General features: G+C 34.8%; 2 protein-coding genes across 3 annotated transcripts; both read left to right on the top strand.

Annotated features, from left to right (window-relative positions):
• Positions 1–385: 385 nt before the first annotated feature.
• On the top strand, positions 386–5842 carry LOC145626518 (ATP-dependent DNA helicase Q-like 1). Of its 2 annotated transcripts, XR_014111016.1 has the most exons (11): positions 386–776; positions 1267–1640; positions 2041–2331; positions 2623–2786; positions 2965–3061; positions 3231–3274; positions 3925–4039; positions 4119–4472; positions 4679–4903; positions 5016–5341; positions 5475–5842. XR_014111016.1 is itself a non-coding variant. In XM_081678959.1 (10 exons), exons 1-10 carry the CDS (start codon positions 662–664, stop codon positions 5124–5126), a joined length of 1890 nt encoding a protein of 629 aa, XP_081535085.1. In that variant the 5' UTR covers positions 386–661; the 3' UTR covers positions 5127–5842. The 2 variants fall into 2 exon arrangements, 1 of the variants encoding a protein (XP_081535085.1); XM_081678959.1 differs by having other exon boundaries at positions 5016–5842.
• A 1411-nt stretch (positions 5843–7253) lies between these two features.
• LOC145626517 (uncharacterized) lies at positions 7254–16116 on the top strand. The gene is made up of 6 exons (XM_081678958.1): positions 7254–7619; positions 8264–8420; positions 8508–8572; positions 8822–10552; positions 14892–15045; positions 15370–16116. The coding sequence occupies exons 2-6, from the start codon at positions 8318–8320 to the stop codon at positions 15951–15953; spliced, it is 2637 nt and encodes an 878-aa protein (XP_081535084.1). The 5' UTR covers positions 7254–7619; positions 8264–8317; the 3' UTR covers positions 15954–16116.
• Positions 16117–17122: the final 1006 nt, after the last annotated feature.

The raw sequence follows: 17122 nt of genomic DNA, 5'->3' as shown, positions 1-17122 counted from the left end.
AAAACATTTGTATTCTAAGCATAAGAAACATTGGTTTTTGTTATGATAGCAAATCCAAGGAACAAAAGTTGTAAGATTGTTATTGCTGGGATTGGAACATCGGACAAAAAATGATCTTAAGCTCCATTTATTTTGAAAGAAACATACTATATGGAAAATCATTTTCAAAAGCAATTTTCAATGAAAAATGTGATTGTGTGAAAATGTTTTCCTTTGTTTTTTTTATAGAAGAACAAATGGGGAAAAAGACTACAGGAAGGGACGAAGGGGAAGATATGGGAAAGACTAATACAGAGTACTAGATAGAAAATGTAGCATACTTTCGTTACAAAAGGAAATTTTGTCTAAACATAAACTTTTGACTCTTTAACAAAACAAATAATTGCATATTCCAATGCAAAACTTTCAAACTACTTGTATCTAATAATTATTCGAAGTGAAATTGCTAAATATTGACAAAAAAAAAAAATAATAATAATAGTACGGAATTTTAATAAAAAAAAATAATTGATATTCGAAATGAAATTGCTAAAAAAAAAAAAAAAAAAAAAAAAAACTGAATTTGGCGGGAGAAATTTAAGATGTACGCAATTGGGAGTAAGTGAGATTATATAGAGTGAGAGAGTGAGAGAGAGCAGCAAAGTTTGAAGGTTGCATAAAAATGGAGGGCACCGATCCAGAGACCGAGAAAGTTCGATTGGTGAGTTTAGCCATGGATTTCGGCTTCGACGACCAGTCTGCTCACAAATGCTTGGACCGTCTCATTCAACTTTATGGTATTCTCTCTTCTTTTTGAAACCCTAATTATGTTCATTTTTTTACTTTGATTTTATTCGTTGATTGAGATTTCTGCTGAATAAATTGTCTGTGTAATTGGAGAATTGAGACTGTTTTCTCGTGAATTTTATCCTCTTTCCACGCCTAAAATGTCAATTTAATTCTAATTTGTGCGAGTTTGAACTGTTTATGAACCCGAGGGAAGTTACATCCTAAAATCAATTGGCAATGGCTCGATTTGTAATATGGTTGTGTGGGAATTTTGGTATTTTAATGATTCAGTTATATGATTCTAGTTATGGTGATATCAAGTATTCCTGTGCTAAACAAATTGGATCGGAGTCGAGTTAGCTGCCCCCCACCCCAGTCCACCCCAGTCCGAATAGAAGGAAATTGTCTCTTATAACGAGTCTCTTTGAGAAGAGGATCATAGCCTTTGGGAGTAACGAGTATTGCCTATCTGATAGACATTCTCATGAATCATTGAAGGTGAAGATGGACAAGATTTTATTACTGTGGAACATTGTGGTGATGATTTTCTTGCAATGCTGGCCGAGTCTATGCAAGACAGTGAAGAATGGGATGATGTACAAGCTATGGAAACTGAAACATGTGGTGCTCTAAGCAGCATGTTGGGAAAAGCAACTCCTATTCTTGAAGTTGATTGTGAAGATGATGAGGATCCCGGAAGTAGTATTCGTGTGAGAGAACAAACTCAGACACCTCAGGATATCCTGGTGGTGGATTCTTCTAGTGAAAATGAGGATTTGATGTTTGAAACTTCTGCAAATAGAAGTTCTAAGTCCTCAGCACATCCTAATCCTCATCATAACAGCAGCGATTGGACCTCTCCAAGATCTGGGGTAAGATCTTTTCTATGATTTGGAATCATTATTATCATTTGGGCATTCTCTCATGCAGTGTACAACATCCCTTTTAATAGGGCTATGTAAAGCATGCACTTTTTTTTTTTTTTTATTATAAATATTTCTTCTGTGAAATGATAAATGCTAGTTGGAAAGCTGCCAAATTTTACATGAGAGCTTTCTGTTGTTCACTTGTTTGGGAGTATGATTTGTAGCTCATAATCTCATATAGCTGGTTTCACAGCCATTTCTTCAACAAGTTTTCCTTGCCAATGAAGCTAAAAGCTAGTTTCTTTTTGCTTTCTATGCACTTATGATGTGAAGTTTCACTTTCTCAAAGCTTCTTAATATACTTTTGAAGTTGTACCTTTCTCTAATGAATTCTGATTCTTTGAAGGAGTGTCGCAGCAGTGTCACTCATAGTAAAGGCTCATCTCTATCTCAAAAAAGGGCTAGAAGTTCATCTGGCATTTCTACAAGCGAAAGATGTCAAGTATTGGATACAAATGAAGAAACCCTTAGTTACGAAGAATTGCAGGTTTTGGATGATTTTGAATTAGCTAATGTCGTCATATTTGGCAATAAGTTGTTTCGCCCTTTGCAACATCAGGCATGTAAAGCATTTGTCCAAAAGCAAGACTGCTTTATTCTCATGCCAACAGGAGGTGGAAAAAGTCTGTGCTACCAGGTGATTTTCTAAGTATTGCTATAAATGACAACCATCGTATCTGTGCCTTGAATATTGTGGTCGATATACTGAATAAAAAGTATTGTCACCTCACTTAGGCTGTTCTGTACAAAGCTGGAATTGTGAATACTAAATAGTGTCTGGCACAAAACTTTCTATGTTTTTTTATTGTTGTTGTAGTATCTCTTCTGCAACTGAAGAGTCATGACTCATGAACATGTCCTACGATTAATTAATGCATGACGTATTATCACCAATACTAAGTATTTAACAGATTGCTTGCTCTTACAGCTTCCTGCAACTCTACAACCAGGCGTGACCATTGTTATATCCCCACTGCTTTCTCTTATTCAAGATCAAATCGTCACACTGAATCTCAAGTATGGGGTTCCTGCAACTTTTCTAAACTCCCAGCAAAGCCCAGCACAAGCTGCAGCTGTCATTCAAGAGCTTAGGTAATTTACTTATATAGTTTGCTTGCTCAATATATGTCCTTTGCTGTGTAAGATATGAGTATTATGAAGCCTGATATATTTCTGCTTAAGCTTTAAGCCTGTGTATACTACAGTGTTGTTGGAATAAATTTAACTAATTTTGTCATGGTTGCTAATGTTTTTCCTTTATCCTTGATAGGAGTGACAAACCCTCATGTAAGCTCTTGTATGTAACCCCGGAAAGAATCTCTGCAAATGCATCATTTTTTGATGCATTAAAAAGTATGCATCAAAAGGTGAGTTCGTGCTGCTTCTGCAATAAAAACTTGATTTTCTGTTTCCCTCAAACCAAAAAAAAAAAAAAAAAAAAAAAAAAAAAAAAAAAAAATGATTTTCTGTCCAAATAGATATATGTACTTGTAACATGAATTCCTGGATAAGATGAGATTTTATTTCCAATTGTAGGGGCTTCTGGCAGGGTTTATTGTTGATGAAGCCCATTGTGTAAGGTATGCCTTTTACCTGAAGAATGCATTTTTTAAAGAATAGGTTTTCTAAGCTTTAGTTCTTGCTCAATCTAGGAAACTTGGATTCAGTATTTGAGATTTTTCAACATGATGATCTACATAATAGGTTTTTTTTCCCATGACAATACCCTTATAAATTTTACTGTATAACTTGTTGGTGACAGTTCAGATTTTTAGAGTTATGACTGATGAATGACATAACCTGATTCACCTTACTAAGGCAGATGATACATTAATATTCTGCCAACTAACGAAGATTTTGGAAAGAAACCTCACTCCTCCTTACTGTCTTTCGAGTTCAAGTGCTCAACTCATTTATCCTGAATCAAGTATGAACATTAATTTTTATTTTACTTATTTATGTATTTTATGGAAGAACAGTGAAAAAAAAAAAAAAAAAAAAACCACAGGAATTGATGAAATTTTACTAGATAGTCAAACTATTCATCAGTTAAGATAGCTAGCTTAGGGTGAATCAATGGACTAATTTCCTGGAGAAAAAGGTGATTTTTGTTTTCCATTTTGTTTTTATTCCAATTTTGGAACTAGTTTACAGGGAAGAATTTTGCTGTTTGTCATACTATTACTGCAATCGTTATTCTCTTGCTAAATTAGTGCTTACTTGTTCTTAGCCAATGGGGCCATGATTTCCGTCCAGATTATCGGAGATTAGGATGTCTTAAGCAGAATTTCTCAACTGTCCCTGTGATGGCTTTAACAGCTACAGCAACTCATTGTGTACGCAAGGTACGAGTGATTCTGTCAACTTAAAAAAAAAAATTGTATGAATGGCCATATAGTCCATAATTTAAGAGAGATTTTACAGGACATATTAAATGCATTAAGAATACCTCGTGCTTTGGTGTTGGAGACGAGCTTTGATAGACCAAATTTGAAGTATAAAGTAATTACTAAGACTAAGGAACCTCTCAAGCAGCTTGGGAAACTACTGAAAGATGAATTTGAAAATTCTTGTGGAATAGTTTACTGCCTTTCAAAGAATGAAAGTGTGGAAGTGGCAAAGTATTTAAATGAGAAATGTAAAATCAAATCAGTGCATTACCATGCTGGTTTAGCTGCTCGTCAAAGAGTTTCTGTCCAAAAGAGATGGCATACTGGAGAAGTACAAGTTGTATGTGCTACTATTGCCTTTGGAATGGGAATAGATAAACCTGATGTGGTAAGCTTGAGATGAGTTATTTTTTTCAAGTGACTTGTTTCTGTTAAAACCTTTAATTATATTGCATAATGCATTTTTTATAGGGGGGTGGGGGGATTCTTGGTCTTCCTCATGGTTTTTTCAGTCTTAGTGCATACTCAAGTTACTTCATTGCATTCATCTTCTTCGGAAACCTCACTCTTATGGTTCTTTCTGCTAATGTTCAGCGTTTTGTTGTCCATAATACAATGTCCAAATCGATTGAAAGCTATTACCAGGAGTCTGGAAGGGCAGGTAGAGACAATCTTCCTGCAGAATGTATTGCCTTGTATCAGAAAAAGGATTTCAGTCGAATTGTTTGTATGTTGCGAAATGGACAGAGTTATAACAAAGACAGTTTCAAGAAGGCAATGGCTCAAGCTCAGAAAATGCGGGAGTATTGTGAACTGAAGGTTAGTGAATCATCTTGTTTTCATGCTCCCTTTGCCAAACTGAAAACACTCATCACATTAGTTGGAAAAACTATTGGTAGGTAATGCCTTTATGCCTGTGAAACTTTTTCAGGACGAATGCAGGAGAAAAACATTGCTTGAACATTTTGGAGAATCATTTGACCCAAATACATGCAAATACGGTCCTAATCCTTGCGATAATTGTGTGAATAGACCTGTATGAGAGTAATGACAAGCCTACCATAATTGACCAAGATGAAATTTGATTTAGAGATTACCTATTCCACAAAATGTGTGCTGTAGCCATGTGTAGCATTTTGTAACTCATGCCGAAGCTGTTAGAGATGCTTACAGCCCAAGAAGTCAAGAACCCACAATGTCACCACCTCACCCGGGCTTGGCTACAAGTATTTGTCTTTGAGATGGATGTACATATATGTATGTATGTGTTAAGACTTTGCAATAGACAGTTTCTTTTGTTATACGATTTGCTCATGATCAAATTGTCTCCAAGTGTTCTATTAAACTTTTGCTGATGTAAATCACATTTATAATTCCAACCCCCTTTCAGATGATTGAACCGCTGCCACGAGGATAGGAGATAGAAGTACCAACCGTATAGCCCTTGATTTTCGAATTGTCCAAGTGTTGGATTGTTGGTATACTGGTAGAATGTAAAATGAATACGAATGCTGTACTGTATACCTTAACCTTGGAATCTTGAATTAGGTGATGTTGTACCTGAAGTTTTGCTAATCATATCACCGCGAAATTTCTTGTAATGTTGTATGTTGTATCTCTCATTCATCAGTCGCTTGACAATGAAAATGAGGGACCTATGTAGTTGTGGTATGTTCAATGATGACAATGATTAATCGTTGAATCCAGAATTTAAGAGGAGCAGATTTACTACAACAGCCATAGTAAAGAATGTGTTTCTGACATAACACCTTGTCATCACATGTCTTTGTACCATTGAACTGCATTATGGAGTTGTGTTGTAATTACAAAATACTCTCTTTCCGTCTCTAAGAGATTGTTTAAGAAGCAAGTGCAAATTTGTGTATACAAGTGTTAACATAAAAACTTTAAAAAGATATAAATTTCTTTTAGGGGCATCTTTTTTTAGTTATGGGACAATGTTTTAGGGACGGATTAGTAGGATGTGTATAAATTAATTGCTTCTCAAATTTATTTTTGGTCATCTTAGTCGTATATTCATATCATTGATTGAATGGAACTTTGAATGGAGAATATCCTTAATAGAGCAACTATTCCGTAGTACTCCGTATGAATGATACATGGAGTAAGTGATAAAGATAAAAAAAAAAAATTAATGAGTTGAATAAGGATTAATACTCAAATAGACTTCTACTACGTACTACGTATATTTTGTATGAATAATATGATGAGAATCTATGTAATTTTCATACTACAATGAGTCAATGAATTGGTGACGTTTCATTGGGTTGGGTGGTATTAATGACGGATTGACCGATAAATTATAGTATTATTTACCAATAATATTCTGAATTTGTCACTATTCTTTTTTTTTTTTTTTTTTTTTTTTTAATAGAAATTTGTCATTCATTTTATGATTTTATCCATCATTTATTTTCATTCATTAAATATGAGTTTTTCATTTTTTGTAAGACAATTATCTTTTGTCCTGAGTTTTAGCTATTCATTACTCCGTACTATGTACTCCGATTTTACTCGTGAATTGTTGATAAATTCCCAACTTAATACCAAAAAAAAAAAGTATATTAAATGATTATATTACCCTTAAAATTAGTTTAGATAAGTGAAAATGAATTAAGCTTATACCAACCTTAATACTTTGCCAATAATATCCATAAATTAATTTTATAAATCTCACTTTTTCAATAAGTAACTAGTTTGATGTAAAATCTTATAGGTTGACACCAAGATATAAAGTAAAATCATTTCCATCAATTTTCTTTGTGACCTTAAACAAAACATACTTTGTATTGTACAATCAAAAGCATTTACACATTTATGTCTTCTTTAAATAGTGAAACAAAATTAAGCCCAACATGTCTCATTTCTTCCAAATATTCTCTCCCAAAAATTGAAAGGATTGTTCTTTTCTCATTGGTATCTAGCTAAGCTTATCTTTTGGTTCAATACTTATACAATAAATTGTCAAGAAACCAACAAAAAATGTGGTTCATACTTTGTTTGTTTTATTTTTATTATTAATTGACCAAGAATTATTATTTTCCATTTCATTTTGATTATTGCCACCTAACAATAACACATTGATGGTGGGACTCAAAGGTCTTAATCCTTTGATGTCCTCCAAGACTATTAGCCAGCCAATCAAATATCCAAACAACTAAAATAGGAAGAAATTATTCAAATTATAAAATTATGTATTCAAATTTAAATTTTCTCTAAAATACTTTATTAGCATTCTTGTTTACGAGGGAAAATATAAAAATTAAAACTTTGTTCTAAAAAATCAAACATTAATCTCCTTCAATCGAAAAACCCACCTGCCATTTTTGCTACTTTTGACTGTTCTTTACTAATTCCCTCAACTAATTGCTCATTCAAACCTCTGTCATCGTTTTCCATAAACGGAAATTCCTATTTCTCTCTCCTTTTTTCCCCTTTTCCAAAACCCTAATTTTGCATCTTCAGGGCATTCTTGATCTGGGTCCAATGAGGGGTTTTTGCTTCAGCAATTTGTGTAAGTTTTCTGGGTAACTCTTTTTGGATCTTTTCGAGTCATGGGTTTTGTTTATAAATCAGGAAAGTTTCTGGGTTTGATTTTTGTAATTAATTTTCAGGGTGCTTGAACTTGTTGTTTTTGAATTTAAAGTTGGGTTTTTTTTTTCCTTCTAATGAGCTTATTAATTGAAAAATTAATGCAATGTAGCTGTTGATTTGGGTACGTTTGAATATAAGTTGAAGGTTTCAGGAGCTTATAAACTGAAATCTTAGTGCAATGTAGCTGTTGATTTGGGTTTGTTTGAATTTATACTTGTGTTTTTTTAGTAGCTTATAACTTGAAAAATTAAAGCAATGTTGCTGCTAATGAGGATTTATTCTGCTATAGTATTCATATGAGCTGCTATATTTAGGGTTTCAATTTAATTAGTTTTAGAGGTGGGCTGGATATGTGATATCTTAGAAAATATTCAATGTATATATTGCTATGCAAGTTATTGGTTTACTATGTTAATTTTATGGAAAATATCGAGTATTTGGAGTGAATTTTTTCAGGTGCAGAATGTGAACCTTTGTTATATTATGAATGAGATTCAAGATTATATTTTTATAACCTTTGAATTAATGTTATACAAGCATCATGAAGTTGTGGTTTTATTGCAGAGAGATTGGTCAGTTGGAACCATAAGTTAATGTAAAGGGGGCTGTGGTTGGGAGATGGCAGCTGAGGGAAAACGTTCGAAGGGACGCTTCCTCTATTTGTTCGATTGGAATACTAAATCCCGGAAAAAGTTATTCTCTAACAAGTCTGATTCATCTGGTAATTAGATCATCCTTGTTCTGATTGCCTAGTCATTTTATGTTCCTTTGGGGCTATTCTATTACTTACAATTTGCTGCCTTTTTAGATGTAGAAGGATCTATCCAAGGGAAGGATAGTGTTGACAATTTGGCCATTTCTCAGTATTTATTGGTGAGTCATGTTTCTCTCTCCTTCTCTTTCATTCAATCGCATGTAAATAATTTGCTAGGAATCACAAATTCGCAACACAGTCAGAATGAGAGCATCCATATTGTTTTCAAAAAAAAAAAAGCATCCTTATTAGCTCACGTGCACATACGTCATAGAGACATGCCTGTGTTTGCACCTAGACCAACATTTCCTATTTTTATTGTATTTGTCACTTAAGAATGATATTAAATCTGATAAAATTTCTTATAGAGGGAGCTATCAGAGAATTGCGATCATTCTTCTTTCAGAGGAAGTGGTAATTATAGTTCCACATCATCTGTAAATGGGGATGATGGATATGGAACAAAAGCCCCTGGGGTGGTTGCCCGACTTATGGGATTGGACTCTATGCCTACCACAGCTTCATGTGAGGCAAGTTCTTTTGCATCTTATGAACCTCGTGCTATTGGGAGCTCTTATTATCATGGAGGTGATACTCCATATGAATTTGAGCAACATATTATGGGCTATAGCTACGTGCCTAACAAAGTAGAGGGTAACCCTTGGAAATCAGCGGATTCAAGAATGAGGAAGGTTCATGGCCGGCCAATTGAGAGATTTCAAACTGAGGTATTGCCTCCAAAGTCGGCCAAACCAATTTCAATCACTCATCACAAGCTCTTGTCACCAATCAAGAGTCCAGGCTTTGTACCTACAAAGGATGCAGCTTATATTATGGAGACAGCTGCAAGAATTATTGATTCTTCTCCTCAGCCTACTGGGAGGACCAAAGTCTCATCTCTGGGGTCTCCTTCATCATCCTTTAGGTATCAAGATCTAAAAGAAAAAATTGAAGCTGCACAGAGGTCTTCTAGACTACCTGAATCCCCCAAGACACCTAAGCTGGCTGCTCCTGTACATCAAGTGAGAGGAACTACTTCTGAAAGGTCTACTCGAAAGTCTTTGTTTAAAAATATTATGAGTTCACAAGCAAGTGGTTCAGAAAAAGCAAAAAATAAAGCTAAGTCTGTTCCTTTGCCTGTCCAAGATAAAGCCAATGTGCAGAAAAAAATTGGTTCAGCATATAGTGACAGCAGGAGTCAGCAGCAGGAGCGTAAGAAGCTGAAACAGAAAGAGCCATATACCCAAAAGGTCAATTCAACTAGGACGCCAAGGAAGAAGAGTTCTAGTGTGCTTAGACAGAACAACGAGAAGCAGAATAGTGTCTCTCACAAAGACCAATCAACTGCCAAAACTTCACACTCTGATCAGCAACCTAGAAAGTTACCTCCAGGAGATAGCTCTGCAGGTCCAAGTAAAGTTGTAAGTAAAGTTTTTGTGAATGCTGAAAATGGATCAAAGAAGGTTGCAACAACTCGTTTAATGGACCGGAGACCTCCAGTGAATGGTGTTAGTGAAAAGAGGCCCTCACTGAATAGAATGAAAAAAATATCAAGAAGCAAGCAGCTTTCTGCCAAAGATAACAATTCAAGTGAGAAAGTGCTAGAAAACTGTGATGAGAAAGCTGCACAACGTGATCTAGCACTTCAAAGCAGTTCAAGGAAGGACATGGATGTAATTTCCTTCACTTTCACCTCTCCCATAAAAAAAGCTGTATCTCAGTCCTCTCCATCTACAACTGAAGCCATTAGAAGCAATCATCATCATCTTTGTGCTGATTCTTATGATAATGCCCAATCTGATACACATTCATTATCACCACAACAAGGGCTAAAATTAATTGATAGTGGTTCTTTAAGCCTTCTTTTGGAGCAAAAGCTCAGGGAATTAACTGATAAAATTGGGTCAACCAAATCTGATCTTATGATGGAATGCTCTGATACAAACAGTATATCTTGCTTGTCTGAGTCAATTTTGTCACAAGATGCTGTCGGTCCTTCAATTGATCATGATGGTTGGTCTGATGAAGATCAAACAAGTGCTACATGTGATGATGATTTATCTTCATCTATGATAGCTAAAGCAAGCCAGAATTGGGAGGTATGTTTTTGGTCATTTCTTGTCTTCCTTCTAAGCATTTCTCCTGCATTAATCTCTATCATTTTAAAAGTTAAAATTAGATGCTTTTCAGAATTTTTTGTATAGCCTGCTATCTTGAGTTTATCATCGTTCTTAATAAATAGAGTTAAGGGAACTAAAGGCTTTGGAATTTATTGGACTTTTTTGGCACTTATTGATCGGGGATTTGGGGTTCTTATCTTCCTGGCATTGTAGCTTTATTGCTGTCAGGAAAGAGAGTTCATTCATTGCACAAAGCATTGGTGATTGATTAGATTTTTTTTATTTTAGTGATTGATTGTACCATGGCATTCTCTTGTATGAGATATTTTGTTTCTTAACTTATCCCGTTAAGTGTTCTATACTTTTTTTCTGGGCAATAAGCAGTTTCTTTTCAGATTCCCAATGGTTGAGGAACTTAGTGATTAACAATATGCTCTTTCTTTTATACATAGTAAAATCAGTTTATTAATTAAAAAAACATGTGAAATCTACATAAGAAATCTAAATATAACAACTACGATCATTGAGAATCAGTAACATGTTCTTCTATAAACCGTAGTGTGGGCATAAATTTAATCTGATTTCATTACAGTCAGCGGAAGACACTCCCCTGGCTAATCCATTTCCTCTTCTCTTATGATTCTAAGTATGAATCAAAGCCTGACCATGCTGATCTAGCGTGTGTGAGAATAGACCTAGGAGTTATATATTTATTTGCTGTTCATGATCCTGCTGCTGTCAGCTTTCGCAAGTGTTGTCTTGTCATTATTGTCATTACACCGTCAAAAATCCCATTGTAGCGGCTACAGTTGGAGAGAACCTGAGGGCGGGCTGGAATCGTTTCACTTAGCAAGGATTGTTGTTGCAGGTTGGCCTAATACAAATTAGAAACATAGGGACTGGAAAAGAGGAGTTTCCTTGTTTTCTAATTGGCCTCTTCTCGGTTGCCATTAGAGCCACCCTAGATTTCACAAATGAGGAGTTCAAGTTTTAGGGAGGAAATGGGCTGGATGGAGAGGATTAGTGATGGAACTTAAGAGGGTTTTTTTTTCATATGAAGAAGATTAGAAAGAAAAACTGTTCTAGTACTTGTTAGTTTTTAGCATGTGTTCCTACTAGTTGTAGGTAATTGAAGCGTTCAGTCGATACATATCAGTTGCTTTTAGTTTTCATGTTTGATAGACATCTTATGATTGTGTCGGTTCGGACATGTAAGACGGAGACCTCAAAGTGCACTATTACAAAGAGTGGAAGAGTGGGATCATTCTGAGCTTAGACGAAGTAGAAGGAGACCGAAAATGGCTTGGTTGGAAGGAGTTAGAAAGAATATGAAACAAATGACTTTGCATGAGAATGAGGTATTTGATCGTAAAGGGTGGAGGAAAGAGATCTTTGTGGATGACTATACAGAATAATCACATTTGGTTTATGTAGCCAACCTTACTTATGGATTAAGGCTTTGATTGATTGATTGATAAAGACATCTTAAGGTTGTGCAACTTTTTATTGCTGGTGCTCTTCTGGTCTTTCAGTTTTTGTTTCTATATTTCTGTTCTCTTAAGGAGAGAAGGGAAAATGGACATTTTACTTGTGTTTTGCAAGAAGGATAGAAATTTAGAGATTTTCACAAACTCAATAAAGATTTATGAGAGCTATCAAGTATCATGGAAGGTTTATAAGCCAGTTGATTACAAAAATCAAACTTTCAAGAGTGGTATAGTTTTCTAGGCAATGCCAATTGGCACTCAGTTCACCACATTTATATGGAGTGGGAGTGTGGTATATATGTAACTTGCAATCAATATTCACATGCCCAACTTTTTTTTCTTTTTTCTTTTTTTTTTTTTTAAAAAAAAAAATAATAAAAAAAAAATATTTCCATTAGCTTAAGCTAAAGGCATGTAGTCAACCCCTTTTCTTTTTGTGGTCACTACTCGTTAGGTTGATGAACTTAATTGGTTCAATGTAGATCATGGACAACAAGATCCTTAATTTTCTCCTCAATTGCTTGTAGCGCCCATATATTATGGATTACCAAAGTGGGGTCAAGCCAACCATATCGTTTACCTTATATTTGGCTCTTGTCAAATTAAACTCCTAACAATGCTCCTCTGTGGGATCATTTGCTTATCTAATTTTCAATTATAATATGTTGTCTCTCGCTGATTAGTAAACATATCCATTTTGTAATGAATGGATGTTGCTTCAGCTCATGCTGAAGGACTGCTGATTAGTTTGCTACTTGGATTAGAATTGAGCAGTAAAGAAGGGATTTGGCAGTGGCATATTGACTTTTATGATCTCATTTAGGGGTAGGAGATATCATGTATCTTCAGTCCCATAGGATTGATCCTGGTAGGCTCTTAAAATGTGGTTGTGCTCATATTAACAAATCTTGCTCATAAATTTTACCAAGTTAATCATCTAATGGCCTAGGTTTTACAGAAATAGAATATCATCTAGTCTCATTACCATAGGCTGGTACTGCAACTGGCTGTTTAGCTATTTATTTTCCACAAAAGTAAAAAAGAAATGCTCCTTTCTTTTTCTGAGATGCCACTTTGGACTAAAGGTAGAAAGTTTACAACTTTACATAATTGTTATTTTCAAGAAGTCTGTCTTACTTGTACCGATGTAATTCTTCTTTTTGAATCAAATAAGAAACTAAATGATGCTCTTATTGATTTATTTATTTTTTTTTAAAAAAATCATGAAGAGGTGACGTGTGTCATCCAGTATATGGAAAGAAAATCTCTATTGGTTCTTAGTTGGTAAGGTATATGTCCTAAAAAAGGCCATAGATTTCAACAAAAGTCGATGTATGATATTTCGTTCCAACTTTCTAAGGATTTTTTCCATGCCTTTTTCTGTAGGAAATAAGATTTCTAGTCCTGTGTTTCTTTGGTGAGGCATCAAATTACACTTTCTGGTGGTGCATGCTGTTGATATTCTTCTAGTATAGCATATATAATGCTCTGTGCTACTTGGCCTGATTCCTTGCTGAAGAAGATCAACATACAAGTGAAAGAAAATTGCTTAGTTTGATAGCCAGATTAGAAGAGAACGGAGATTAAGGCTATTAAGTTGTTAGCCTTTTTCTGTTGCACAAGGCACTGCAATTCACATACTTAGGGCGTGTTCGGCAAAATGTAGCTGTAGAGGTAGCTGTTAGCTGTGCTGGTGGCTGTTAGCTGTCAACTAGATGTTAGATGTGAAAATAAATAATTCAGTATGAGTGTTTGGTAAATTAGCTGTTAGCTGTAAAATTCTGAAAAAAATATAAGAAAATTCAACAGCTACCTAGCTTTTCACAAAAGTTAATAATGTTGACTTTTCACAAAAGCTACTTCAACCACTAAACTCTACCCTCACTACATTCCTAAATATTCATAATTTTTTATAATATAGTGGTTTGAATAAGTCAAACCACTAAAAGCTACTCAAAAGCTAGTGTCGAACACGCCCTTACATTTAACCTAGTATTTTTCGCCTCCCAAATTTACGACAAAGATCCAGTTTTGAAGTACTAAGTGAGATGATCACTTAATTAATTTTGGTAATTGGGAAAAATACCTATTATAGATGGTTCAAGGGACAAGGATAACAAGGGTAGGGAAATAATTGAGAATTGGGAAAATACCTATTATAGATGGTTTAAGGGACAAGGATAACAAGGGTAAGGAAATAATTGAGCGAGCAAGATGTTCTCTCTCTCTCTCTAAAACAAATGTTACTCCATATTTCCTTACCATTTCTGTTTTTTCCCCTCTTCATGCTAGGGGTGTTGTGTTAGAATTACACACTAGTACTACTCTTTTTACCTATGTATACTAATACTCTAATTCATCGGCGAGGAGTTATTGTGATGATTTCCAGCATATTGCTTGGCCTTTTCTCCCTTTTTCTTTTGGGTCCAAGTTTGGGAGCTTGTTTCTTGTTATGGGCTTTACCATGTGAAATCTTATGGAGTTCAAAAGCTAATAGTATATCTTCAGCTAATAATTTGCACTGTTTGTCCTGCTGCTGGAGTTGTGTTTGTTGTTTTTGAACTGTGCATATGTTTTAGATGCATTAAGATTTCCAATCAACTATTGCTTTCCAAATTCTATGGCTACACGTCTTAACATAAACTAAGCGCTTTGATTTTAGGAATTGAAGTATCACTAACAACTTTGTCAAATATTCTCTTGTTGGTATCTGAAGTGTTCCTAATTTTAAAATTTTGTGACCCCCACTTCATTAAGTTTGTAAATTCATTATTTATTCTGATGTAACTTCATGTTCTAATATTCTTCTTGATTCCCTTCATATTGTAAAGGATTATGGAGGTCCTGAAGAGCAGAGTGCTAGCAGTACTAACAGATTTGAAGCGAGCGGAGAATCTCATCGTGAACATTTTAATATCTCAAATCCAGAATGTTCAATGTCCGGAAGTTGGATGTCATCAACTACTGCAAGTGATGTCACTCATGGTAAAGCTTTATGTACCATATGGTCCAGCATTAAAGATTATGATTAGCTAATATAATAATCAAGGTCTGGATAATGTTGTTGAGTGAGGAAACCCTCTTCTGAAAGTCTTGAGGAAGCAATTGCCGCATTTAAATTAGATAGTATTGGTTAGATGTCATTTGCTAAATTTATCTGATGACATAGAGTGATATATGGATAATTGCACTTCTGTGATAAATTGGTCAAATTGCATCCATTCATCACAAAATAGATATATTTACTTCAAGTTAAATTGCTGAATGTGTTTACGAACTGATGTTCATTCTATGCTATTTGATTTGCAGGAAATTATCAGCCTTCATCTCCTCGATCTCAGGAAGTGACTAGTTGCGTGTCGAGTGAAAGTATCCATCCCAGGGAAGATGAGTCGGATTTTATTGATGCATCTTATTGGGAACTAGAATATGTAAGACACATGCTTCACTATGCTGGATTGAAAAGATTAAGGTTGGATGAAGGTTTCGACATTATAGATCCTGATCTCTTTGACCTGTTGGAAAATTTGATAAGTACATCAGGCAGAACTGCAGAACCATGTTCCAAGCTTGATCGGAGAATTTTGTTCAACTGTGTTACCGAAAGTGTTAATGCAAAGTACCAACGGGCTTTCCTTGGGAGCTTCAAGTCATGGGAGAAGTGGGGAATGCTGCTTCAAAACGAGTGGCTGACTGAAGAAGTGTATAAAGAGGTTTTATGTTGGCAAAACATGGGAAATTTAATGGTGGATGAGCTTGTGGACTTGGACATGAGTATTCAATTAGGTAGGTGGTTGGATTTCGAAATTGAATCACTTGAAGAGGGAATTGACATTGAGAAAGAGATAGTAGAATCTTTGATCGACGAGCTTGTTGCTGATCTAACTGTATAGAGGCAATCTAGATAGTAAGCTTATTTAACCCATCCTAACCCTTTTGTACAATTTTTAGAAGAACAGATCATTTAGTTTATCCTACATCTCTCTTAATGGTAATGTGGTAGATGAATTAATTCTTTTGAAGAAATTCGCTCAATGCAAATGGCATCATTTTCTATTCGTTTTGATCATCAGAGAACTTACAGCTTTTTATAACTATAGTTTTGTATCGCAATCTACTCATATGAATGTCCTTAACACTTGAATTCAGTAAGATCAAAACACGACTGCTACACAACACACACACAAGAGATTTCAGAGAAATTGAACTTCTCGGCTGAAAACCGAGATTTTAGCAAAGGTATCTCCATGAAGCTCCTAGAGCTTTCATTACAGATAATTTGAGGTAAGAGAATCCATGAAAATGATGTTTGAGAGATGGTAGTGCTGGAAATAAGGTAGACATGAAAATGTGTGATAATGATGCAAGCAGCACTTAATACAAGCTGGGTTTATGATAAAAACATGTATTTGTACTCTTTAGAATTTTCATTTGGCCCCTTTGTTTGTAGGGTGGTGTAGTGGTCCTTCATATGCTTACTACTTTGTGGTACTAATTTGGCATCTTAAGAGTTGTTAAAAGAATCTTAATCAATTTTATTCCTTCTTTTATACCCTAAAATCTGGATAAATCTGATTTTGCCTTGGTTGTCTATGTATCAATGTGATTATTACAAAGTGTATAGATTATGTATATTTATTTTTAATAGGAAGGATAAAGAGAGAGTACATCTCCAAGAAAAAATGTACCTACACTCGAGAATACGATGTGAATTTGGTGTTTAACCAATAATTCTAACCAAAGAAAAGTACAAATTTGAAAGGAAAGTCTCGTCTAGTCATACAGTTATCATGTACAGTAGAACTTTATCCTAAACACATGATTTCTATAATTTATTTTCATTACAACTTCTAAAATAGTACCACTGTGAGAGTAATAACAAAATTGAAAACTTAAGAAAAGAAAACTTTGGGTGTAGGCAATAGACATTAGGATAATATTTAGGGTCTGTTCTCATTGACTGAACTCAGCTGAACTGAATTGAACTAAACTAAACTTATTAGAGCTGAACTAAACTGACTTATTAAAACTGATCTGAACTGAATTGAAAATAATCGTACGA

Source organism: Chenopodium album, chromosome 4 (genome assembly GCF_948465745.1).
Source record: "Chenopodium album chromosome 4, dcCheAlbu1.1, whole genome shotgun sequence".
NCBI lineage: Eukaryota > Viridiplantae > Streptophyta > Magnoliopsida > Caryophyllales > Amaranthaceae > Chenopodium > Chenopodium album.
Note: the sequence above shows the minus strand (reverse complement) of the source record. Positions and strands in the feature narration are given on the sequence as shown.